At 40.3% G+C, this 25,532-nt stretch overlaps 1 protein-coding gene across 3 annotated transcripts in view; it reads right to left on the bottom strand.

The window, feature by feature from the left end:
• The window catches only part of PDZRN4 (PDZ domain containing ring finger 4), a 260,016-nt gene that overhangs the window by 30,332 nt on the left and 204,152 nt on the right, over positions 1–25,532 (bottom strand). For all 3 annotated transcript variants that reach the window (XM_059472351.1, XM_059472350.1, XM_059472352.1), the window contains 2 exons: positions 9,180–9,433; positions 7,498–7,600 (listed from right to left, as the gene is read on the bottom strand). In XM_059472351.1, the coding sequence (XP_059328334.1) occupies positions 7,498–7,600; positions 9,180–9,433 (357 nt within the window). The remainder of the gene's footprint in view (positions 1–7,497; positions 7,601–9,179; positions 9,434–25,532) is intronic.

Genomic DNA, 25,532 nt, shown 5'->3' with positions numbered 1-25,532 from the left:
ATTCCAGTGCCACTTTCCCCTTTTTTATTTCAACTGTGACCTTTTCTATTTTTAGTCAATAGCTGGGTCACAGGCTGGGCATTTGCCACCCAGAACTCTTTTGAGTTAGCAGGAAGAAATCACAAGGAAAGGTTTTAGAAGCCCTGACCATTATAAGTGCTTCCTCAGGTCCAACTGAAACAACTCTAATAATCTATTTACTAATCCAGGAGAATTCTTTACAAGATAGCTTTAAAACAGAGTCCATTTTTTCTCTTTATATTTGTATGATAGAACAGGTGGAATGGGGGAAAAAATGGGCAAATCACCCCAAGTTCCCACAAACCAGACCTTCCTAAGCAGCCAAAACCACAAACTACAGGCACACACATACTTGTTCACTTCCTCCATGATACTTCCTATCAGCAAGTACCATATAATATTAAAAAGTGACACAAAAAAATCAGAATAATGGTGTCAGTAAATGTCTCTATACCATGGGGCAACCACAATTCAGCTGTAACTGCTAGGTTTGAACCAATGGTCAGAAAAGAAACAATGTGCCAAGTGTCCCTCCTGTGATAACAGACTGAGAGAATTGGGGTTGTTCAGCCTGGAAAAGATAAAGCCTCAGGAAGAACTCAGAGCAGCCTTTCACACCTAAGGGGGGCTACAAGGGAGCTGGAGATGACTTTACACATGGGCATGTCATGACAGGACAAGGGGCAAGGGCTTTAAAATCAAAGAGGGCACATTTAGATTAGATATTAGGAATTAGTTCTTCATATGAGGGTGGTGAGACACCCAGAGGAGCTGAGGATGCTCCATCCCTGGCAGTGTTCAAGGCTGCGCTGGATGAGGCTTTGAACAACCTGGTCAAGTGAGAGGTGTCCCTGCCAATGGCAGGGGTTGGAACTACACTATCTTTAAGGTCCCTTCCAATCCAATCCTTTCCACAATTCTATGATGAAGTCCCAAATTATCTAAGCCCACTTTGAGCTGTCAGTTCAGTCCCTCCACCACAACAGCAGCTCCATGAGGTAAGGCATGTGGTGAGAAGCACCTGCTTTTTCCATTGAAAATCTACAGCACAGCAAGTTTGTTCCTATTTCTCCTACCATACCAGTCAGGTCTGATGACAATGAAGAGACACAACCTTGTCCACCAGTTCAGCTCTTCTAAACTACAACACTCATATCTCTATAAGGATCCATATTTCTTGAAGCCTTCTCTTTTAAATTATGTCTGGTGGTTGCTGAATTCAAAAACTGTCTTTTACTTCCTAGAGGTGCATTTTGTGATTTATCTCAAATTTTAAGAAGTTCAGGGTAAAATATAAAGATTCCAGTCACAGTAGGAAATAAAGTGAAAAAGCAAGCACAACCTGATATCTAGCTTCATTGTGCAGAAACACTCATCAAGTAACAAAACAAAAGAGCCTGACAGCAGCAATCAGCAGCGCTGGCAGTGTGTGCACAGAAGCTGTTTCCATAAAAACCTGTTTGTTCAGGTGCTAGCAATTGAGGAGGAGTTCCAGTTGTGTTGCTGCAAGCTCCTGTAATGCTCACACAGGGGTGTTTGCAGACTATCAGAGCTCTGGAGGGAGCTGTTACAGGCCATCAGCTCACTAATCCTCATGTTAAAAAGGCCCTAAATATGTATTCACAAGATAGACAGATCTGTTTGTTTTATTGTTTAAGTAATCCATGTGTTGAAAAGGTCTTAAACAGGAATTCACCAGGCAGGCAGGTCTCTCCTGGACTATTACAGCAATGGTGGGCTGTTCACTGAGAATGAATATCACTGAGACCACTCTTCAGTGGCCCAGGAGAGCCTCAACCCATAAATACTTATAGGGGTTTAAGTAACTTTATTCAGAAAAACAGCCTCACTCAGACTGCTAATCTGAAATTACTCCTTTATTTCTAAGGAAAAAATGCCAATAAAAATCAATCACTTCAAAAGTGTAATGTCACAGAACTGATAAATTTGAATTTGCTCCTGAAATACCTTCTCTCATCACAATGGGATGAGTATTACTGGAAGAGGGAACCCGCGTGTTACTGCTGCACTGTATCTACTGCAATGCTCAGGTACAGTAGAAGAAACAAGAAGAGCAGGGTAAAAGTTTCCCCTATGCAACTTTGTTCAGTGGAAAGATGTCTAAACAAAGACTTATGGCCAATTCCAAAAGGTTTCTAGTTCATCTCTATTCTAGACCCATTTTTAGTTGTTTGTGAAAACAGTTGGCAGCATCTGATCCAGAAATGCTCAGGTCAATACGAAACCTTAGGAATTTCAGCAGGTTTGGATCAGACCAATAGTAAATTTGATGGACTAATCTAAATTTACAGTTAACAGATTTATGAGTGCAAATACTTATCAAAACATTTAAATGAATGGCTGTACATAACCATAAATTAGCATTTGCATTCAACATGCATACACACACATTTATTTCCTTATTCTGATGGAAAAATCTGTCCCTTGGGTCTACAAATCAGAACATGATCTTAAGAGTAATAATTTTTGCCCTGAAGTATTAGCCAACCCTCAGAGCACTATACACTGCTGTGCTCAGGAGGAGGATGATGCAGTACAGCAACTTGCATATGAATATTCCAATTTCCAGAAGTCCTATTTTCTATAGGATGGGAAGAATCCACACAGCATGTGTGTAGTTTCCAGCTTATGCTCCAAGTGGGAAAAGTATCACATGGTTTATTCTCAAAATGTTTTTTTTTTTTCTCACATGGTTTTTTCTCAAAATACCATGCTCTTTCCTCCAAGAACTCTTTTCATTGCCTGGACACAAAAGGCTCCATATAACATGACCACAGAAAGATTTTACCTGCACATGATTCACGTGGCTCTCTGCATGCTTACTGATGTACACAAAAAAGTAACTGAGCAAAAAAGTAACATAAAGCTGCTCAATGGTTTCTAAGCGAAGAGCATCAGAATACCTCATAATTTCATATAAGGTTAACTCTATCCTAAGCAACTTTTCAGAGGTACTGGTCTTAAAACTGTCCCAATCTATCAGGCCTAGCATTGGTGTGCATTAGAACTAAAGTAATCAGACACAGGTGGGCTAACACAATGGCTGCCATTCTCTCTTTTTCACTCTGAAATGTTTCCCTCCTGATATGATGGACTGTTGATATAATTTTCCAGGCTCCTGAAAGCTGAAACAATCACTTGTGCCTAGAAATGAAAATAATCAGAGCTAGAAAGTATTTCAGGCAATTATTCTGGCTTCCTTTGTGCATCCACATTGACTTACACACAACCTTCCTCCAAAAAACAACACCTCAATGTTGACAGCAAATTTAAGTATAGTCTTCCTCAGATATGCAACAACAGAAAATGCAAACCATTTCTATTCCTTCTCAGGGATGTCTACTTTTGCTGTTTGGAAGAAGCATTCAGCTGGAAACCCTCAGCTTTTCCTATCTGAGATATATGAGGTTTTAAAAGCTGTAATCCCCCAGCAGAAAGCAATGACCTCCCATTCTGCTTTTGCTCAAAAGGCTCTTCAGTACATACATGGGATGAAGGTCTCTGCCCATGGATAAGGACCTGGTGACTAAACAGCACTACCAGCTTGTGCCTCCTTGTAACATCTTATTTTCTCATCTCATTAGACTTGATTGCACAGGACCAGACATCAGTGATACTTTCTTTTGACCAGCTCTGTCTTTACAACATTCTTTGTTGGTTATCTTTTTTTCTACCTATTTTTGTAACTGTACCACCATTTCAATGACTCTGTCCCCTTGATTTCTGTATTACAGTTAATGCTCTGAAACAAGTATACAAAGTTTCCCTCTCCAGGATAGTAGGTTTAGAAATATTATTAAGTGTGCACCATTAGCTTACTTATTCCTCCCTAGTACCTGTAGCCTCTATTCTTACAAGGACAAATTTTAGAGCAAAGTTTAACACAGATTTACTGGGGACTGTGATGTTTTTAGTCATTTCACCTCATTGGAACCAGCAAATGGGATCTATAATCTAAACTCACTTGTCCAGCAGCAGAAAGCCACTCATAGTCAGGCTGGGTGGGTTTGTTCTGAATATCTCTGGCTCTCTTTCAGTGATATTGATTCCAAGTCCAATGGAGCACTTACACATCAGTCCATTCCTGCTTCGTAAAAGTCCTCATGAGTATCTGGCTATGCAAGAATTGCAAATCTTTTGATGCCTTTCTGCCAACACTGACTGATGTGGGCTCTGCCTTACCATCTACCAGCAATTCAGATTTCTTTTAGGACAATTTTTGCAGTAACAACACAAGAATGGTCAAGTTGGCAGATGAAAATCCCCCAGCTTCATCATCTTCCCAGCCATTTATTTAAAGTGTGGTACTGTATGGAGCCTAATGAGCCTCTCTGGGAGTGCATCCTTCCAAGACAATTGGCTCATGCTTGAGTTCATTGCAGTGTGACAATCTGACCACAGCCCACGGGGTTTTTCTAGCTTACAGCTGGAGTAGAAGAGTCTTATAAGTGTCTAATCCTACCACTGCAAGTGTAAGTCCATAGCCACAGTGCTGGCTACCATATATGATCCTCCTCTTGGGCTCTAATGGTGGTAGCTCAGGTACTTAAACACTAGCACATATTTGTAAGCAAGAACCAAAGTGATCACAGTTTTTCAGGTCTTTCCCTTTCTTGGAAAACATTTTTGTTTCCAGTGCCCCCTTTGCTAATCATCTTATTTCCTTACTTCCTAATGTGGCCATATATTTTGCATTTTTGTCTCAGAACTGATGCATTCTTCATTTACAAACCATTACTAGGAAATAATGAGGTGTTGTTGTAGTTCTTTTTCTGCTCACTATCTTGTTTCAATTTCTTTTTGAAATCTCCACATTTGGATTTTAATCCATTTAAAATTTTTGCCATGGAGACCTGTGAGCTACTTGTCTCCATCCTTTTGTACAATGGGAAAATTAATGTGCATTTTGGAAACAGAACCATGCTCTTGACAGCAGACAAGTTTTTGGCTGTGTGTGATTAGCTAAAGTTCAACCAGAAAGTTGTCACAAATGAAAAAACGACTATAAAATCAAGGAACACTGATAAAATCATCCTTCTAAATAAAGCACAGTAAAAACAATAAACCTCTTTCCCCTAAACACAGGACAAATGAATCAATGTGAGATAGAGAACACTCTGTGGCTCTTCCATCCAGCCTGCAGACTGAGGGGTGGCACGAGCAGGGCTTCTGCACCCTTCTCCATGCTGCTTTCACCCTAAGATGGTGGATATGATGTGTTAAAAATCTAGAAACAAAGCAACACACTTTTGAGACAATTTAATACAGGAAGTAATATAAAAGCTGGTCTTTAATTGGAGATCTCCAAAGGAAAGTGAGGAAAAATGCCCACATCACATAGGGTGAATACAGGTTTGTAAGTTTAGCATTGGAGCATAGCCTCTACTCCACCCCTGCCCTGCTGCTTCTCCCCAGGACTGGCAACAGGAGCTGGGAATTTCTTTTTGACTCTGAGACTCTTTTTTGGGATGGACATGTATAACTCTGAGGACAATGCTCTCAGTTTTTCCAGATCCCTGGTTATGGCAAGGGAGCTTAATAAGCTCTTACAGGGACCTGAAATAGCAGATAATACAACCAGTGAGTAACCTAAACCATAATATTACCATATGGGCTAAAACTTTGGGAATATCTTTAATGTTTAGAGCTCTGCTAATTAAAGGCTGTGAGATATTCTTGTTCCTCCTAAAAACGCACATATTTAGTAGAAAACATTCTTCTCAAAGGAGTCTAGACAGTTTCTTTCCCATTTAAATTTCACATCAAACACTTTATTTCAGTCACTCAGTGAATATGCCCTAGGCAACTGAACCACAGCTAACAGCAAATTAATGACTATGATGTTGTGATTAGCAGAGAACACAGGCAACTGAGAACCTGTCCAAACATTTACTGTAGTCACAGTATTTATGCCAGCCATTATTACAGATAAATAATGGCCACAAAGAGGACTTGATTCCACCAGGTAGACCTTTTAAAAATTGTCACTGATAGTAATGTATAAATGTTGAAAATTATTTCTATTTTACCATTAAAAAAATTCTAGATGCTTACATTACTAATTAAATTACATACTACCAGAAAAAAATAGTTTCTATTACATTTCAAGAACAAGCATCATGAACAAACACACTTGACAGAGAAATTTAATATTGTATTACACAGGGGGAGCCAAAATAAAACTTGAAGTCTGAGACTCTGATGCTGTGAGACCCTACACCAAAATCCAACTGGGAAGAAATAATCATTTCACTTATCCATAGCAATGATTTTTTGAGGAGTTCAAATAAAAGTTTGCTTGTTCTGATGAGATCCACTGAGTAGACGTTATTTGATTTTCCAGATTCCCCTGTCTGTTAGAAGAGCAATGGGGCTGAACGTGCAGTTGAGCGTCTTAGATGCTAAAGACACAATAAAAGTGAACTCACTGAGTATTTGCCAAGGCTTTTGCCTTTCATTTAATTTCCAAATACCATCCAGTTATATGAAACCTTTAAAAGGGTTTCTTAAAGTAGAGCAAGCAGGAGGGTGGGAAGTTTTTAATCTTGTATTAAAGATTTTAAATTATTTATAATCATTCTTTTTTAAAACAGAGTAACTTGAACTTATGAAAAGACTCAGCACTTTAATAATAAAAAGAACCATCTGCTTCTTGTGCCTGTTCCTATAAATATTTTGTTACTAGATGACAGTGGAAAACATGAAAAGCTAATGACTGACTGACAAGTAGATTATTTAGATATTGAAATGAAAAGCTAATGAAGAGCAACATCACTAATCATATGTTATCATTTTGGGAAGCTTCACATAATGATTTTCCAGTGACTCAGAAAAACATCCACCCTTGTCACCAGACAGTGCAATACATTAGCAGCAAAGGGAGATTTGTGGTACAGAGCACAATCTCTTATAATTGCAATACTTACAATGTCAAATATCAAAGAGCAAGTAATAAAAACTATATTCATTGTCCAATTTGAAGCATGGTCTTAAAAACACTCAAGCACACACCCAAATGTCTAGAAGGCTGATTTCTAACGCATGAAATACAAGGACAATTGATTCTTAAAATTAGGGACAGGAAGAGGAAAGCAATTAAGCTTCCAGTAACCATTTGTGGAAAGGCCTGCTTTAAAGTGTTAAATCTACTAAAGAGAAGCACTTGAGTTACAGTCTCCATTGCAGAAAGACAGAACATGTTAAACAAGCCTCCTAGACTTGTATGTAGTCACCCACTGCAGAATTCTGCTTTCAGATTTCACATCTTTAGCCTAACCCTAGCCTATCTCCAGTAAATCCTGTGACATCACACAGGTATAACACAAAACTGCCTTTTGTGATGATTTTTAAGAAGTATTCCCACTCTTCTTTTTCTCAGAGGAGCCTGCTATCAGCTGTGTAAATGTCATATCTGTAATAACAGAAAGAGAAGGTGAAGTGTGCCCATGATCTTACCTCATACTCAAAGTCCTCTGCTCTATCTGCATCAGCAGGCAGGCTGGAAAGATACTCATTGCCTTCATAAAATTCATGCTCCACTGGGTGAAGAGAATGGCAGCTATGTGGAACAAAGCAGTACAATAACAATAGATGAGAAAATATGGGTTTTTTTAAATTAAAAGGTCCCACCTCACCCCCCTCCACTGTCACCTCCTCCCCCTGCTGCCAACCCAGTCTCACTTCATAGTTTTCTCATCTCAGAAATGCTTGTCTGAATGGCTGGGCAACCTGAAAGAACCAAGTACCTGAAAGAGGCAGTACCAAGAAGCAGCACAGGCTGTTTTCCCTGAAAAGCTCATGCTCTGGTTGAGTTAATTTTGCTGGATTCATCTTTAGGCATATTTACACAGGGTGGTTTCTTATAAGGATCTGGTTTGAACCAAACTGCTTCACTGTGACATTTTGGATTTCTTACACCCATAAAGGTACATAACTCCAGATTCAGGTGCTGTGTCATGGCTGGGGGCAACTCACTAATTATCTGGTCATAGTCTTAATCTACAGGCCATATCTGGCTCACAAACTGCTCAAGAATTTATGTAAAATAACTTGCATTATCCTCTTGTGTTAAAGTGGTAACAACATGGTGAAGTGCACTTGAGCAACTGCACAATTACAAATGTCAGTAAACTGTACTGTTAAATGGGTTTGGAACACAAAGAATGAGGTCTTTACAACATCCTTAGACACAAGGCTGGATCCCAACCATGTAGTATCCATGGTGGACCTATTTCAGCAGAGGTTGAAAACTCTTCCCCATTCTGAGGGCACAGGAACTTCAATCACAGTAGCCCAGAGTTTAGAAATACCCAGTAAAAACTCAGAAATACATGTATCCTGTTCCTTGCTGTGCAGCAGTCAGCAGTAAGTCAAATCCATCTAGCCCAGAATTTCTAAAAATGGACCTACATCAAAGTTAAAAGTGTCATGTTCTGCATTAGCATCAATTCTGAAACTCCACACAACATGCCAGCAAATCAGTGAAAAGGCTCTAGGGCTATAATATTTTTTGGCAGGCTACAGAGGGTCTGTAGGGTCATCTGAGGTCACCCACGACATGATGTTATTTATGAGGTGGGGTTAAAAGAGGAAGAACCCTACACCCTATTTATGTATAAGCACCACCTGCTGGAGTTTGCATCCAATTCAGTTTCAAAGAGAGATAATTTAATTAATATATTTTGCCATATGACAGATGAAATGGTACTTTTTCATATCTATATTTTTGGAATTGTTTTGCTTTTGATAAGGGGAACTTTATATTAAATCACTTGTTTCCTTGATTTGTTTTTGTAAAAGAAATTGGAAGAAAAGAAAACAAGACAAGCTCTTTCTAGGTCTGAAGAAGCCTTTTTGGTACTTTGGAACACAGAAGTGTTTTTCTTCTTGACTAGGGCTTAGCTTTGGATGAACAGATACATAAATGCAAAGTAAACATGTCTAAGATTCCTCCCTGTAGCCCTAATCTACAAGCAGAGTTTAGGAAAGCTGTCACTGAAGTCTGAATGGGATAGTGGTTATCAACAACATTTATTATTTATTTAAAGTGTTCCTGAGATTTTTCAGGAGAAGGCTAAAAGATCATCCCAGCAATGCCTCAATCCCACAGGTAAACAGCAGAAAAAGATAAACCATACCTATCTGAAAGTAGGAAAGGGCAGATATCTGGAACTGGTGGTGTGGAAGGCCTTAGCTTGGCCAGAGCCATGATGTGCTCAAAAGTGATGTCAGTCTGAGTGCTGGCATCCATGAGCCGAACATCCTGAGAGCCGCTGTGAGCCTTGGCAGCTGGGGCTCGTCGTAACACCTGAACTACGATGGGCTCCTTGGCATTGCGGAAAGCTTCCACGGCCTCCTCGTGAGTGGCCTTGGACAGGTCCTTCCCATTGACCTAGGGAAAACAGGGAACACAGCCAGGGTGAGAGAAAAGGCAGCATAAAAACATGGGTGTAAAACATAGGGGGATGAATTATTTGTGCGGCACATCAAGCCCCTGATGACATCGATGAGCATGTTTTGGTATCCATGCAAGAGGGAATATACAGCTGGAAGGAGAAATAAGTTCTTTAATCTTTCCCAGAAATTAGAAATGGTTTGAACTCTTCTATAACTGTCCCACCCAATGGAATCCAAACACAGCAAAACACCCCCAATATTTAGAAAGTAATTTAAATTATTTCCTCTTATCCTATTTTATTAACTTTGTAAAATACAGCTAAAATAGAAAGGGTGCCTTTAATTTTGAATTTCAGCATTTTCTGTGGTATGCAATTGTTTTAAAGGATTTCTGGCATAGCACTGTTATTAATGCAGATGTCAATAAACATGTCTCTGATGTCTAAAAAGAAACAAGGCCAATTTTCAATGTTTTGTCACTTACCTGCTATGGCCATTATACAACCATTAAGACCACAGATAGGAAGATTGAACTAGCACAGTCAGCTGCTGGTCTTTCAAGGAAGGAGAACTAACTCAATAAATAATTTGCTATGAACAGACAAATAATCAACCAGAGAAAATTACATTGCAAATGTAGCATAGCTTGGCAAAACTAAAAGACTGTACCAAGGTTTCTCTCTGCTGCAGGCAAAGCAGCAAATTCCTCCTGGTCTAGATGAGGCCTAAAATAATGTAACTGCAAGGTTTGATTATGCTAAATTTATACAAATTCAGGAGCTTGGGGCAAGATTTGCAAGCATCAGCCCACTACAAAATGCGAAGGGTAATTGCTCAATGGCAGTCAGTAGCTAAGCCCTTCAACACAGGGCTGTGCAACATCCTTACAGAGAAAATACTATTCCACTGGTTCCAGAGCAGTGGGACCCCTGTTGACTGCTACACAGCACCTAACTGTTGTGAGATATTGTGGAAATGAGATGATCCTGTGCTGGGGTAGAAAGGTAGGGTTTTCTAGTAAGAAATGTGACTACCTGAAGGCACCAAAACCTGTTTAAAATTTATATTCCCAGGAAAACTTCTACACTGCCAGCAAATCAGAAATAGGAGTCTGCCCCAAGGTCATGCTCAAATTATCTTCTTTGTATGGACAATGTGTCATAAAACTTCATAAAACTTAATGAACCCTCCCCAGAAATGGGACAGACCCATAAATTACTTTTCCACAATGTTTGCAAATAGCGGTGGAAATGAAAATTTCTTTGCCACATCACTCCTCCATTCAAGAAATTCTTGGAAATTTCTTGTCAAAAAGGACAAAGGCAAACAGGAACAATGTCAGCAAACTCAAAAGAGCCTCAGTAACTCAGCAGCCTTCAACAACATTTTGAAGAAACTTGTGCAACCATAGTCCTACCACATTTATGTGCATGGCTAGGACACTGCTTACCATTAATTTCAAGTACATATCAAGTCAGTACATTTCCAGAGTATGTGCCCAAGTACAAGGTAGCATCGTCTTTCCTCTGGCTTAGTTTCTGAAGAATCAGCACTTTCACGCCCATGTGACTCACAAGGACGTGCCAAATAAATGTAATGTGATGTAACCACCAATGTAAATGTCAGCTGATCTTTCTAGCTGGACCTGATGCAGTGATGAGAAGCCTACAAATTTTGAACACGTTTCTGTACATACAAAAGCTCAAAACTCTTTATGCTGAGTGCCCGGGGCACCCAAAAGTACCACACCACTGCAGCCTAGACTGTGACCAGGTAAATTCAAGAGGCAGCTAGGCTGGTCACCTAAGCTCAATGCATATCTCTGGTCTGTCTGATAACTGAAGCAAAAAAAGTAAGATTTAATGTTATAGTTTTATCATTTAGACTATCATCCATAAAATCATAACTAATTATAATATAATTTACGTCGGAAAATATCAGTTGTATCTAAGAGGAAAAGCCAGAGCTGTCAAATAAAAAAATAAGTTATAAGAAAACCAAAGAAATTCCCCCCAGCAGAGAACTTCTGCAAACCCTCCCTGCACAAGTGACACTGCCAGGGTGTTCAGACTCAGCGCCATCTAATGGAGGCAATTCGAGACAAAGCTTCAAGCCTGGGTCCTCCTGACACTCTTCAGTCTCTGCTTCATTCTTGTTTCTAACTCAGATCCTATCAAGGTCACAGTTTTCCAGTGTCTGTGATTTTTGTAAAAAGAGTGGCCTATAGGCTGTCTGACGGACGCTCATACCTAAGGCCCTACTAATAGAAAAATTACTTTCCTGGTTCCCTAGTCCCTTTCAATACTTTTTCAGCTTCAGACAACTATATGGTGTTTCTCCTAAAAGTACATGTTTGGGAATAAATACCACATAGCAATGTATCAATTCTTTTCCTCTATTCAAGTATAAAACACACAATCCTTCTGTATCCCAGCTGAACCATGTGGATATTGGCACAAGATAACCATTTGATCACAGATCCACATCAACAATCTAAAAGACATTTGGATAGCGTACAAAACACTTTTTTTTTTGAAAACCAGAAGCTCTGTCTATTCACATCAGTCTACACTTATCACTTATTCTGAGGAAATAGACATAAATTCACAAAATTGCCATTTACATGCAAATTTTATTTCTAAATAATCATAATATTTTAAAATCACATGAAGGTGAAAAAATCACAAAAGATACACATTTTCATTTATCCTGGGAACCTATGTCTGACCTCTATTTTCATTTAAATGCCTATTTAATTTGATGACTTTAAACACATTCTCTCCTTTATTTGGTTTCTTATGAAACACAAGCACAGTGGACCCAATACTTGTTTAAATTGTCACTTGAAGTTCATCAACACACTCTGTCGATCTGCACAGAGGTCACATAATTTACAAATGCCTCCTTTTTCAGAAGAAAATCTATAGCTGAATTACTCTATGCTGGCAGCTGTCCTGCCCACTTGGGGCAGAGAGAATTTTTTAAAACCCTGAAGCCAGTACTACATATGGGGCTGGAAGCACTTTCCCTGCATGTTCTTTAAGGATCTTCTTCCTGCATTATCCCCCAACTTAACTCTCACATACAGTTACCCTGGGAGTTAAAGACAGCTGAGCACTTATTTACAACAAGCCATTTACAGGTTCTTAGTGGACGATTAAATAAATTCCTCGCCTCTGAAAGGTTACTTTCAGTGGAATCCAGGGTACTATTTTAAGTGGATAGAGAAATCAGTCACTTTTAACAAATCAGTCAACACAAAGACAAGGGAATACATTTGTTGTAGCAGATGGGCTAATTAATCCACAAGCTAGTTGTGAATGTTAAGTAAAGAATATATCTTTTCTCATGTAAACCATCCTCCTGCCCTCTTTGATTAAGCTTTTGTTTAATGAAAGCTCTCTCCCCCATCCCCGGCTATTGGACACACTGCAAAGTCTGGGCCACTTGTCAACATCTCCCCCAGAGTGACTAGTGGCCACTGCCTGGATCCTTGCCATCCCCTTTGGATTCTTGCTCTAAACCCAGACACATGCAAAACTTCATCAGCATCAGAAAATAAACACGGAAATGGTTTTGTCTTCCATGCAAACATCAACTGACATTGGCCAACTGCCACTTCTAATGCCAGCACCAGTGCATACAGGCTGTTCCCACACAGGGAGGTGGGCAGCAGAGAAGGACAGGACTAAACAACAAAACAGTGACTATGAGATATGTAGAAAAATGGTTGTTAGAGTATCTTAATGTTATGAGTGCTAAAGAAAAGGCGAAGAAAAATCAGTCCTTCAATGAAGACTGCTTCCAGGACTTAAGTGCCTGTGACTGAAAATTTAAACTGCCTTGTCTGTCTTCTAACACTTTTCTGCTCTTGATCTTGATTTAATGCTGGGCAGAATTTTTGAAAGAAAAGAGCCAGAAACGTAAATGTTTTCAGTAGTCTTTACTTTTTCCATATTAAGAGAAAAAGGAAAATAGCAGAAAAAAGGGAAAAAAAGGAAAAAGTATGTATAGTCATGTGAATACAATCATCACAAAATCATAAGCAGCTCATGAGATAACCTCCTACCCTCAGCAAATATCTGGCATATGCAAGTTTAAATTTAAGATCACCTCTGCTGAAGTAAAATCCTTTGAGACACTACATTTATTCAGTAGAGGCAATGGGAAGAATAACTGAAGTGTTCTGCAAGAGCAGAGATGTCTAGACACACAGCTTTCCTAGCTAAATGACAGAGATGCTGTCTGACATGATGATGGAGTTCACACAAGGCTCACTGTCCTAGGAGATTTCAACACCCATGCAGAAGATGCCCCTGACCTGACAGGTGCTAAATCTGCTCTCATCACAGCAGTCTCCTCACCTTCAGTCGCTCACCCAAAATACACCCAGGCTACCATTCCCTGGGTGAATCCTTGGACAGCAGACTGGCACAAAGATCAAACACCGTCCTTAAGTTTGACCAGTCCTTCTTTAGGACAGGAATTTGAGCCCTTCCTAACTGCAGGCAACAGAGAAAAAAGAACAAAACCATCTCAGCTTCCTTCCTTATTTACAGCTTTTGGCATACAGAAACTCTAGAAAACTTCTGCTGCTGAGGGCCAACAGCTGCGAGGCTCCCTGGGCAGGACAGGTTGGCACTGCACATGTCACAGTGTCAGCTGCTCCCAGTGACACCCGTGCTGCTGAGGACACTGAGTCTTCTGCTAACACTCGTGTGATAGCTCATCTACAGGAAGGGCATTTGACACACTGACATTTTAGGTTACAGTTTAGTACTAAGCCGCATTTCTTCAGCAAGTTAATCTGAAAGACAGCAAATTCAGCCATTATCCAATACCACTATCTCAGTCAGAGTTCATGCAAGCTCAGTAAAGGCACAACTTCTATTATGCTGGTTAATGACATTTTCTCTTTCTTGGCCAGGTGAGTTAAGCGACTCTTGTTCCAATTTGATCCTTTGCTGCCCTGACTGTGAAATCTTGTCATCTTTCCTAAAAGCTACACAAGCTGCTGAACATGCAGGTTCTGGCTGCTTCCCTCAAGCTGAACCACAGGCTTATAACAAGAATTACATCTCTATTACCTGTAGAGCTCAGGTTTGTGCTGTTTGATAGCTGGTTTGTATAGGTGGTTCAACAATACTGGATAGGCTCAGGCAACAGCCAGTACTGCAGCCTTCCGTGCATCTCTGTGTGTAACCAGCACACCGCCTCTATTTCCCAGTAATTAGCAGAAATCTACTATGGCTGAAAAGCCAGTGGGTAAGTCTTCATCTGAGCAAGACAAAATAAAGGTTACAAAAACTGGGAAAGCATAAAAATGTACTTATTTCCACTCTGTAAAATTTCCTCTCAGAGCGAGACAACCCAGTGACTTCTAGGCAATTTTGATAATTTTAAACAGCAATTGCCAGAAGAAAAGCACCCTCCTTTCAACTGACCTCAAGATGATGCTTCATTTTGTCAGAGTTGTTCACTGAGATCGGTGCATCTGAGGGCAGGTCTGACAGCTAGAATTTCTCTCTATGATGGACAGACATGACATATTTTGGAAAGACTCCAGCAAAAAGCTGGACACTGCCTGGAAGTATTGCCCAACAAGATGTCCTAGGGAATTCAGAAGATTTTCAAACTGGAATGGAAAAAATTGTCCCAGGCAGATGTACAGAGAATGGACAAATAGTCCTCATCACATCTGCAGTTAATACAGCAAACTAGTGAGCAAGGTAACTAATACCTTGTGCTTGTGAAACTTTGGTTCTCCAACAAATAGAAACTCAGTATCTTTTTTCTTTGTGATTTTGCCTTCTCTACTCAGTCACCTCTAAATAAAACAAAAGCACTGCTAGAAGCATCTCCCAAAATTGTGTGCAGAATTATGCTCCATGTTTTGAAAAAACATTCAAGTCTGTTGTAAGCAAAGCAATCATTGAAGATCCCCCCAACTTTGGGAGGAGGTTTTGGGGTTTTAAATCCCAAACATATCGACTGCCTAAAAGCATTTATGGTATTGAGTACAAGATATTGATTGTGTTTTAGGTGCGTGCCTGCAGCCTGCTTCTAGCTGGCTGGGTGAGGTACAGTGATCATTCAGTACAAATGCCTTTGAGCGTTTCTATCTCCCTAACACTGCAAGGGACATTTCCATTCCTAAAGACTGTTTGTGGTTCTGGGCCCTCACCTTGGGACATCTCTTAAAAACTACTTGGATGCTACAATTCTCATCTCTAGGATAACTATCATTGCTCCAACAAGTTTTAAATCATTACTCAGCAGCTTTAATTTGTAGCCAAAATGCAAACTTAATTTCTGCACTTCATAACATGAGGCTTGGCAGTCGGTGCAACTGGAGAATATTTCCTCCAAATCATCACTGTTTTTTAGAACAATGCACATCTCACAAAGATCCTTTCAAGTCCTTTAATGCTGATGTCCAACAACATCAGAACAGCTCAGAAAGTTCAGCTCAAAAAGTACAAGAGCTCAGAAAAATTCATTTAAGTTTTGAAAGAGTGAACATAACAATTATCTGCAATTCTCTTGGTTTGTGTAATCTGCATTTACCGTGTGAGTGAAATGAAATCACCAAATTAAATTCAAGAATTACTGCATTAGTTTCAGAGTGAGCTGCCTGGAGACAACTGCTGGTAGACAAGTATTTGTGATCAACTGCTGTTGTCTTTTTCCAACTCCCTTAATCTACCCAGCAGACCTGTGATTAGCTGCAATCACCATCTTTCTTGCATGCTCTTCCAGTTTGTATTCCCAGCCTCATTCCTCCTTCCCTTTGCTGCCTCTGTTCTCTCTCTTAGTCGGTTGGCTCTTCTCACTCTGCCTTTTTCTTTCAGTGCAGGCCCTTCTTTACTCCCTAGGACTCTCACGCCTGCTGATTCCCAAACCTGCCATCTTTCCTTTCCTGAACTCTTCTCTACAAAGACCTCCCACTGCCCTCTCACTGAACCTGTCCCCTCCCCACAGGCTGGGAACTTGTCATCCTCCCAGGGTGACAGCTGGAAAGCTGAGCACTCATGAGGTCTGCTGTCACCAGCACCTCCTGGTACCAACACGAATGCTCAGCTAACCCAGATGGTAGTGTTGCAAGGCTGGGGTATATTTACTATGCAAATTGCTTTTAATATTGACAAACAGTTTTTTTGATGACATTAAGATTCTGCCTGAGGGCAATAAAGACTAAACTAGCTGTGGCATGCATAAAATACGTGTGTTACTTCTTGATATAATTAGGACATCATTCATTACATTAATCATTGCAAACTTTTTCTGTTTGGGGATAGGGCATTTGAATAAATCTCTCAAGAGATCTACCACATGCAGTAATCCTTTGATGATGGGAAAAATACAATCAAAGGCCAGCCTGTGTGCTCAGAATGAACATTTTTTATCTCTAAGCCTTTGCACTGAATGCTATAGTCTTCTGTGGACTTCATGGTGTCTCTGCTCCACCACAAGCTCACTCTCCAATTTCACTTACAAGATATGTACTTTTCTCAGAGAAGAGGCTCTTCAAAAGGTAACTGCCATTAAAGTTTTAGGAGACCAAATTAATGACATTCTTTAATCATCTGCAGTTCCCAAAGAATAATGGAAGAGGCTGAACGGCAGATTTTAGGACTCTAAATAACATGTAGTCACTTTTTTCCTTTTAGGGAGTCATACTCCACATTTCACTAACAGAAAAAAACCCCAGTCACGGCTGGCATCGCCACATGAATGTTACACTTATCACTGTCATAACAATTCATCCACACACAGACGACTGAAACTCCTGGTCTCCTCTGAACCGAGTAGTTTAAAAAGATAGATGGCTGCCTTCTGGCTAATTGTGGGAGTTCTTTCATTACTATAAAAAGACTCATTATATCTCAAGTGACTTTATAAGCAGTGAATAATGAGTCTTAAAGTCTTTGGAAAAGACTCCGCTGATCAAATGCTGGGATAACTTATGGGCACAGTGACCTTTTCCTCAGTAAGATACTTCAAACTGCTGCTGTTGGCCCATTATTAAAACTTCCCATTTAAGGCATGCAGTTAAGCCCAAGGCAGACTTTATTTTTTTTATTTTTAAATTCAATTTAAGGTAGCACAGCAAGACCCGTATCTCTCCCAGCGTGGAGGACTAACTCCTGGCCACTCCAGCTGTGCAGGAGCAGGACAGATGGCTGTGGAAGTGCAGGCAGCTGGCTGGGTCTCACCACCCTGCTTCTGACAGCACTGCTGGCACCAGGAGCCTGCATCCCATGTGCCACAGCGCTCCTCACCCCTGCCAGGGAGCTCCTTCCAGCCAGCACGTTCACCAGCAAGCACCAGAACACGGGGCCAGCTCCTGTGTCCCTGCAGGGCGGAGCAGCCCATCACCTCCAGCTGACCTGGACAGCTGAGCTTGGCCCGGCCAGGAGGGTGCTCCGAGGGCCAGCACTGCACACTGCAAAACTGCAGAGACATTAAACCCAACATCACAGCCCTGAGCCTGGTCTCCACGCTGGCTGATACCCTGGTCAGTTCCTGGGCTCTGCCACACATCTAGCACAACACAATGCCCCACTGGGGCGCCACACACACGAGGTGCTAAGGTTAGAGTGACCCCTAAATGCACCTGCACTCGCTTTTTAAATTAAGGTACAACAGACTATCTCTGTTTTAATATTAATTTCTTACTGAGCATTTGTTTTAATTTTATCTTGAAGAAACAGAAAAGGTTCCTCCTCTTTGGAAGCAAAACTTGCAGAGTCTCTTTCATTATTTTCTCATTCTTCTCTTGTGCCGTCTTGAAACTAATCTGACACTGTTGTTCTCCATTGATTTTCATGGCTTTACTCCAGAACAAGCATATTGGCAAATTTTTTTTGGCATAATAGTACTTTCAAAAATTCATTCCAACGTTTTACAGGACTAAATATTTAAAAAATAATTTTGACAAGCTCACATGTATTTAGATTTTCTCAGTCATATGGGCTGACAAAACAACAGATACATTAACTTCATCCTGCCTCTGGAACATGGCAACTTCCTAGACCTCTTTTTCAAAGATGAAAATGAATTCAGAGGAACAACTCACTTGATAAAACAATGCAAGTAATGAGGCCTTACCTGCTATTCAAAAGTTCGTCAGATGCTTTTGTACCAGAAAGTTCCCCATAGCTTTTAGGAAGGCTTAGCAATAATTTTTATTGAACATCGAGAAAGCAGCTGTAAACTTGTAGCTACACACAATAAAAACAAAAGAAAGTACGTGCAGAGGCATAGAAAAGAAATCTGATGAAACATAATTGTGACTGTTTCTTCCCTTTTGTTTCTCTCTCTCCTACTTTGATCCTCTTTTAAAGACTATTTATTAATGTAGGATTACTTCAGTTTTCTACTGAGTGATGAGGGCTTGCTGTGCTGACACAGAAATATTTTAAATTGCTTCTTCCTAAAGTTTATTTGTTGCATTCCTTCTTAGCAGAAAAAAATTGTAAAGGATGTGAATATTAGTACCAGCTTAATTCTATCTTATTTAGACAGCACCATGACTGTGTACACATTTTCTGTACTAAGAGCTGCAGCTCCTTTCCTGCTAAAAATCAATTACAGCTGCTATTTCCGTCCCTGTGTTTCCAACTCTATTCCTCCTTCTGAAGCCTTGTTCCTTCCTCTCTCCCTGTCTCTGCCTTCCTTCACCACTTCCTTCCTGTGTTTTATTCCAGTTGCCTCTTTGGCTTCCCTCCCATATTTTTCACTCACTCCTTTGACTCCCTTTATTTTCTGGGATTTGGTCTCTGCAGTGGTAGAAGCAGCAGCAACTGCTCCTGTATGGCTTTACTATTTAACACCTGCAAAGGGAATCTCTCCCTGAATGAAGTCTACAGGATGTCCCTTCCTACAGGCTTTAGGAGAGAATGAAGTAGCTGACTCATTGCTCCAATGGACTCTCAAAAAATCAGCAAGGGCATTTTCTGAGGAACTTTATGTAATGCTCATCAATTTTCTTTTCCCAGGCAATTCCAGGTGTATTGCAAGGATATCAGAGCTGCAGTTCCAGCTCTCCAAGGCACATCAAGGCTGTTAAGGCTCAAATGGCTGAAAAATACATCAGTGAGCTTATGCACTGCTGGTAGCCAAGGCTGTGCTGCTGACTGGTCACTGAATATGTTGCACCATTGCCTTGCAATATCACAAATATCACTGGAATACAAACAGATTTTGAAGAATCTCTTGTGTTAACTCTTCAGGAAAAAAACAGGCCTTTGGACACATGTGGGCAGTTCTTGTTGGTTTCAATTGCCATGCGCCTACATCAGATGGGGTGAAGTTTAGCACACAGAGCAGAAAAGACCTTTAATTATCAGGAACAGACTAATTCTTTCTGCTCAGAGAAACAGAATTGTACTATAATATGAAATGAAATTATCTGACACACTTTTGATTATCTTAAAAGCAGCATGAGCAACTTAATTAAAACACCAAAAAGAATATGGCAACCTACTATACTTATGTATTTGGAAAAAAACTGCCTAGGGGAGGACTGTCTTTGGCTGTATAGTGTCAAGCACCACAGAGCTCCAGAGTAAGTAGGGCCGTCTAGATATTGCTGTAGTAAAAATAATGATTATACATCTGTGCTGAGAATTTAGACAATGAATTATAAGGGGACATGAATTAAAATAGGCATGCTTTAAAATAAAGTTTATGGCCTAGACAATGAAAATACTTCAATCATGGCACACTGGGGGATATCAAGACAAGGGCAGTGTCATCTTTGTTTTGTCTCAGGAAGAAAGTCCTTTTAAAAATGAGCATTTCTTTTTGCAGTTTATATGACATTTCATATCATAAAAGGATAGATATCACTGAAAGAAGAAATAAGACCCCTTATTTTTTACATTATATATCAGAAAAGATGTGTTAGGTGGACACAAATTCCTGATGGCAATATACAGATTATATACAGAGGATAATTTATGAAGGGAGATATAAATTCTGTATGTGCTTGTAATAGAATTATTAAGAGTAGACTATCTAGGAATGCTTTTAGTAAGTAATAAAAGTGTTTGTAAATGCAAAATTCCTGAGCAAATGAAGACATTTCACCAAAATCAACAACATTGAAATGCTTCTCAGCTGAACTTCTTAACTAAACCTCACGGATTTTCAGATGTCATATTTGTCATCTTACCATGACTCCTGCATTAAAGTGTTTGTTTACACTAACTTTGGCAACTTTCTTCAGCACGAGGCAAGGAACTGTGGTAAAATAAGAAATATCTGTGCTGTGCACAAGCATGGACTAGGAGAGGAGTGGCTGATGAGCAGCCCAGCTGGAGGGACATGGGCATGCTGGCTGACAGCAGGCTCAGGGAGAGTCAGTATTGTGCCAAGAGGGCAAACCCCATCCCGGGGAGCCTCAAACACAGCATCACCAGCCTGTCAAGGGTCGTGATTATCCTGCTGTATTCAGAGCTGGTGCAGCCTCACCTGGGTACCTGTGTGCAGTTCTGGGACCCAGCATTTGAAAAGGATGTGAAGGTACTTGCACGTGTTGCAGGACAGCAAAAAGGTGGTGAAAGTGCTGGAAGAAATGTGCTATGAGAAGCAGTTTTGGAGAAAAGAAGGATGAGTGCCAACCTCATTGCTCTCTACAGCTCCCTGAGAAGGGGAAGTGGACAGGGCAGAGTTCATCTCCCTCACATGCAGTGGCAGGACACATGGCAACAGTGCAAAGCTGCACCATGGGAGGTTTTTTTCCTGAGATGGTGGTCAGACACAGGAACAGGCTTCCTAAAGAGGTGTGGCATGCCCCATGCCTGTCCACATTTAGGAAACACTTGAGGAATGCCCTTAACAACATGCTTAAATTTTTGGTCAGCCCTGAAGCAGTCAGGCAGTTGGGCTAGATGATCATAGTAGGTCCCTTCCAACTGTAAATATTTATTCTATTCCAGTCTATTCTCACAGAAACAAAAAATGATGTTGCAACATCACAGCTTGTAAAATTTTTGTTCTTTAAATAGGAGGCAGGCAGGGAGCAGCATAAGCTTGCAACTGGATCAATAAATTGTAGTGAAGTGCAAATTTCAACTAAGTCCTGTGTGTTCTAACAGCTCAGATGTACTTGGATTCAAAGGCTTCTTCTTGGCTTATTTGTTGAAAAGGTTATGTTTTAGAATGGCTCAGTTGACAAAAAGTGTATTTTCCCCCTTAAATTTAAAGTCAAGTGGACTCCTGTTTCAAAACCCACATCATGTAGGACTGGAGAGCAGCTTTCTTGTTACTGCTGATAGATATATTCTTTAAGAAAACCATGTTTCTTTAAACTTTCATGGTAAGCTGGCTTTACAAGCTAGTAAAGCAAAATGTCACAGCATAAAGTTATTGGTGAAAAGAACCGCATCTGCAAAGCAGAGACTTCCAATAAATTGAGAAATGTCTGAAGCCAAAATGGCAGGGCAAAATTTAAACAAACCTTCCCCACCTAAGGAGAGGCAGACAGGCATAAACCATTCCCAGCAATCAATTCTGCTATTTGAATTCATCCTGACACTTGTTGGGCTCGGTTGCTGATGTGGAACCATGGCAGAAAGGCCAGGCCACCGGGGAAATTTGGCCAGCCTCCACATCTGAGAGTGAACCACCCGACTGCAGGTCTCCAACCCTTCTATTGCTTTTCTTTGTGTTCCAAGCATAAACTGCTTTGTCCACTGTGTTTCAGGTCTGCTACAATAAAGAAAATTCTTCGTTCACTGTTCATATAAGAGATGGGAAATACTGGAATGGTAAGGTTGCTTTTCAGGCAGACAGTTTAAAAATAAACCTGTCAAGTTAATATTAATGATTCTGTTTCTCACTCTGGCTACTTTGCAGTTAATTATTGATATTGTTAGACAACAAAGAAAACATCTGAGAAAAGGAACTGCAGGTTTCTAATTTGTGAAAATTTGCGAAAATTCAATATTTACATACATTGGAGACAAATCTGTTCTTAATGGAGATTCTCAGAGATTTTTGTGGGAAAGAATTTGCATACTGGCCCTGAGTGCCTTCATTAATACCAAACAGAAATATCATACTCTTGAGTTGCTAGTGCCTAAGTCTCACCAAATCACAGTTAAGGTAGCCAGTGCTCACAGATATTCAGAACATACATTTTTTTCCCTGCTCCTACCCCTCCAAACCCTAGCCTTAGAACAACCCAGAAACTGTGAGGTCAGGCACCCAGCCCTGCAATCTTGATCTCCAGCTTCCCCCTGCTGACGTCTCAGTCAGTGGGAATAAGCTGCAGGGCAGCCATCACATCCTGTACATCGCACGGCTCTCCTGAGCGAGAGGGATTACCTGGAGCAGATTGTGATACTGTGATCTCAGAGGGCAGTGCCATCCCATCTGACATCCTCATGTATGATCAGCAGCCAAACTGCACAGGTACCAAAAGTTATTGGTGTCCTCATTTCAGCCTGAATTACTTGGGTAGGAGGAGGCACAGGCTCCCTCAAGGCCTGCCAGCAGGAGATGCATGTGGTTCATGGGGCAAGCCAAGAGCCACTGTGCAAAACAGGTTGGAAACAAACTCAAAAGGTACTTTTGGAGCTGCCATCAAAGCTTTGCAGGTAAGCAGACATATCTCCCCATTAGGTCTATGCTTCTATTCCAGGCCCAGGATGGTCAGACTTCTTAAAAAGCTAAGTCAACTAATAGAACACAATACTTACCCTCTCCCTTAAAAAATGAGGACAGTATGGATAGGGAGCAGTAGCAGCTGCACATTGACACATTAGCCTAACAAATAAGTTATTTGCCTGGAAAAAAAACTGGACAAAAGGAACTCAGCATAACTGTATGAAATCACACCTTTCTCTCTGCAAGGCAGTCTTTTCATCAGGTTACTGAACATTCTGAAATGTAAGAAATTACACATTGCTTTCTGAAGCTTTAATTTAAAATATAATCTAACCACTTATCAAATAGGGCTGGGTTTAAGGAGTTAAGTATGTGGTTAGATGGAGGTTACTTTTCTGAAATGCTTACACCATCCCAGTCCAATAGGTACAACAGCTATGTTTTGAAATCTCCCAGCAGTGGAACAAACGGGAGAAATAATGGGTCTAGTCTGAGCCTCTTTATTCTCATTACTGCACTCTGATTACTGTACTTCCATAAAACATGGCATGTCTCATCCTCATTATGGCATGTCTCTTTTTTTCTCCACCTTCTTGCTTCACCATTTAGCCTTCTCCCCTCCTCCTCTCCTTTTTCCCCCCAGGGTTCCCACGTAAACCTCCCAGTCCTGCTGAAGCCGTCTGTATTTTAAAAGACATTAAGCATGTCATTAGGAATTGGCAGGTGAAGTTTGCTGATATTTCCACAAATGTCACCAATAAAAGTATTAAATAAGATCACTGCAAAGACAAACTCTTCTGGAGTCCCAGCAGTAACCTCTCCTCAGCCTTTCAATTTCCCTTTTAGCACTACATGTAGTTAGATACACCTGCAGAGTCAGCTCCAGGTCCTCCTTCCACCCACTTAGATCTAAGTGCTTCTCTTCCAATTTAGCTAGTATTTTTCTTTATAGTATCAGAGCAGATATTTTTGTTTATCTTAGTCCAGATAAAGGGGACCTACCACAGACTCTTCATCAAGATAAGGCATTTGCTAATCAAAAAGACTATCATGTTAGCCTGGCTTTGCAACCTGCTTAGTCTGTGATTCATTATGCTGCACTGACCCTTTGCCTTCCCTAAGTGCAATCATCCTTTTCTTCAAATTGTACTTTAACACCTTCACACTATGTATTCTGAACCTAAAGACTGGCAAATCCCATAATGATACTAAGCACAGGTATACAATTTAATTTTATTCCATGAGCTCCTCCATGCTAGACTAGATTAACAAATCTTCCTATTTGTCCTTGCTACTGCTCTCTCAACACTTGAGAATCTCTTGCCTCATAGTTTTGCCAGTATAACTACCTCTGGAGGTTACCCTAAAAATTGAATCACTGAAAGATCCTGCTTTGAAAATCATCCCTATTAAAATGTTAGTGTTATTTACCCTACAGACAATTGCCTTCTCCTTCCATATTATCCATGTTTCCCTCAAATCCTCTCTCCTACCCCTTCACTCTTCAGGTGCTTTTCCCACACACTCAAAACATGTACCTGTGCAAATCTTTCTGAGAGGTTTTAAACCTTTCTGCTTGACACATATTGTAACTCCCCAAAAGGTAGAAAATCTTCAAAATGTTCAGACTATGATAAAATGACTGCTTTCCTGGACACAAGGCACAGGGAATATGCAGTAGAGCCAGCCAGGTCTTCAGGTTGAAAAGGAGGACAGGAATGGCTCTTTAGTACTAAATAACTCACATTTGTGTGAATATGCTTTCAATTTACTAAATGACATTACCTTGGTTTTGAAGGTCTCTCAAAGGAAAAAAAAAAACAGATATGAAAATAAAATCAGTGAAAGACAGGGAGAGAACAACTCAAAATACTGAAAAATTATAAAGATTTACTATTATGGCATTTGTTAATCCAGGGAGAACACCTCTATTAATAGATAGCAATATTCAGGGTGTTGTAAACCTATTTCCCAGGATGAGGTCTGATTTATAGTCTTGGACAGAAATTATTCTTCTCATGTCTTACAAAAACAGAAAAAATCTTTCACTCAGCATGGTTTCAAGCTACACAAGTACAACATAGCGGAGACTCTGCTGCCTCTTGATGCCTTCTGTGTTGGTGTAAGTTAGCTCAAAGATGGCTTTATTTTTTAGAGTGATATTTTACAGGCTGTTAATCCAGAAAGTGGATTATTGCCTTTGGGTATTTTGTGAAAAAATAAAATAGAAATCAATTGAGGTATTTCATTTATTACATCTGTTGCTGTGCATGGGCAATCATTTTTTTTCTCCCATAATATATTAGTCTTCTCTGCACTAGAACTTCCTGAAGCAGCCTCACTAACATAGTTCACTCTAACCCCCTTAGAGCCTGTCTTGTCAATTATCTGTGAATTTAGAAAGACTTACACAAAGATCATAATGAACTGGGTTTGAAAGAGACTGTAAAGGTGAAAGGTACTGAATACTGAAGTTT

The sequence above is a fragment of the Ammospiza nelsoni genome, chromosome 5 (genome assembly GCF_027579445.1).
Source record: "Ammospiza nelsoni isolate bAmmNel1 chromosome 5, bAmmNel1.pri, whole genome shotgun sequence".
Taxonomy (NCBI): domain Eukaryota; kingdom Metazoa; phylum Chordata; class Aves; order Passeriformes; family Passerellidae; genus Ammospiza; species Ammospiza nelsoni.
Note: the sequence above shows the minus strand (reverse complement) of the source record. Positions and strands in the feature narration are given on the sequence as shown.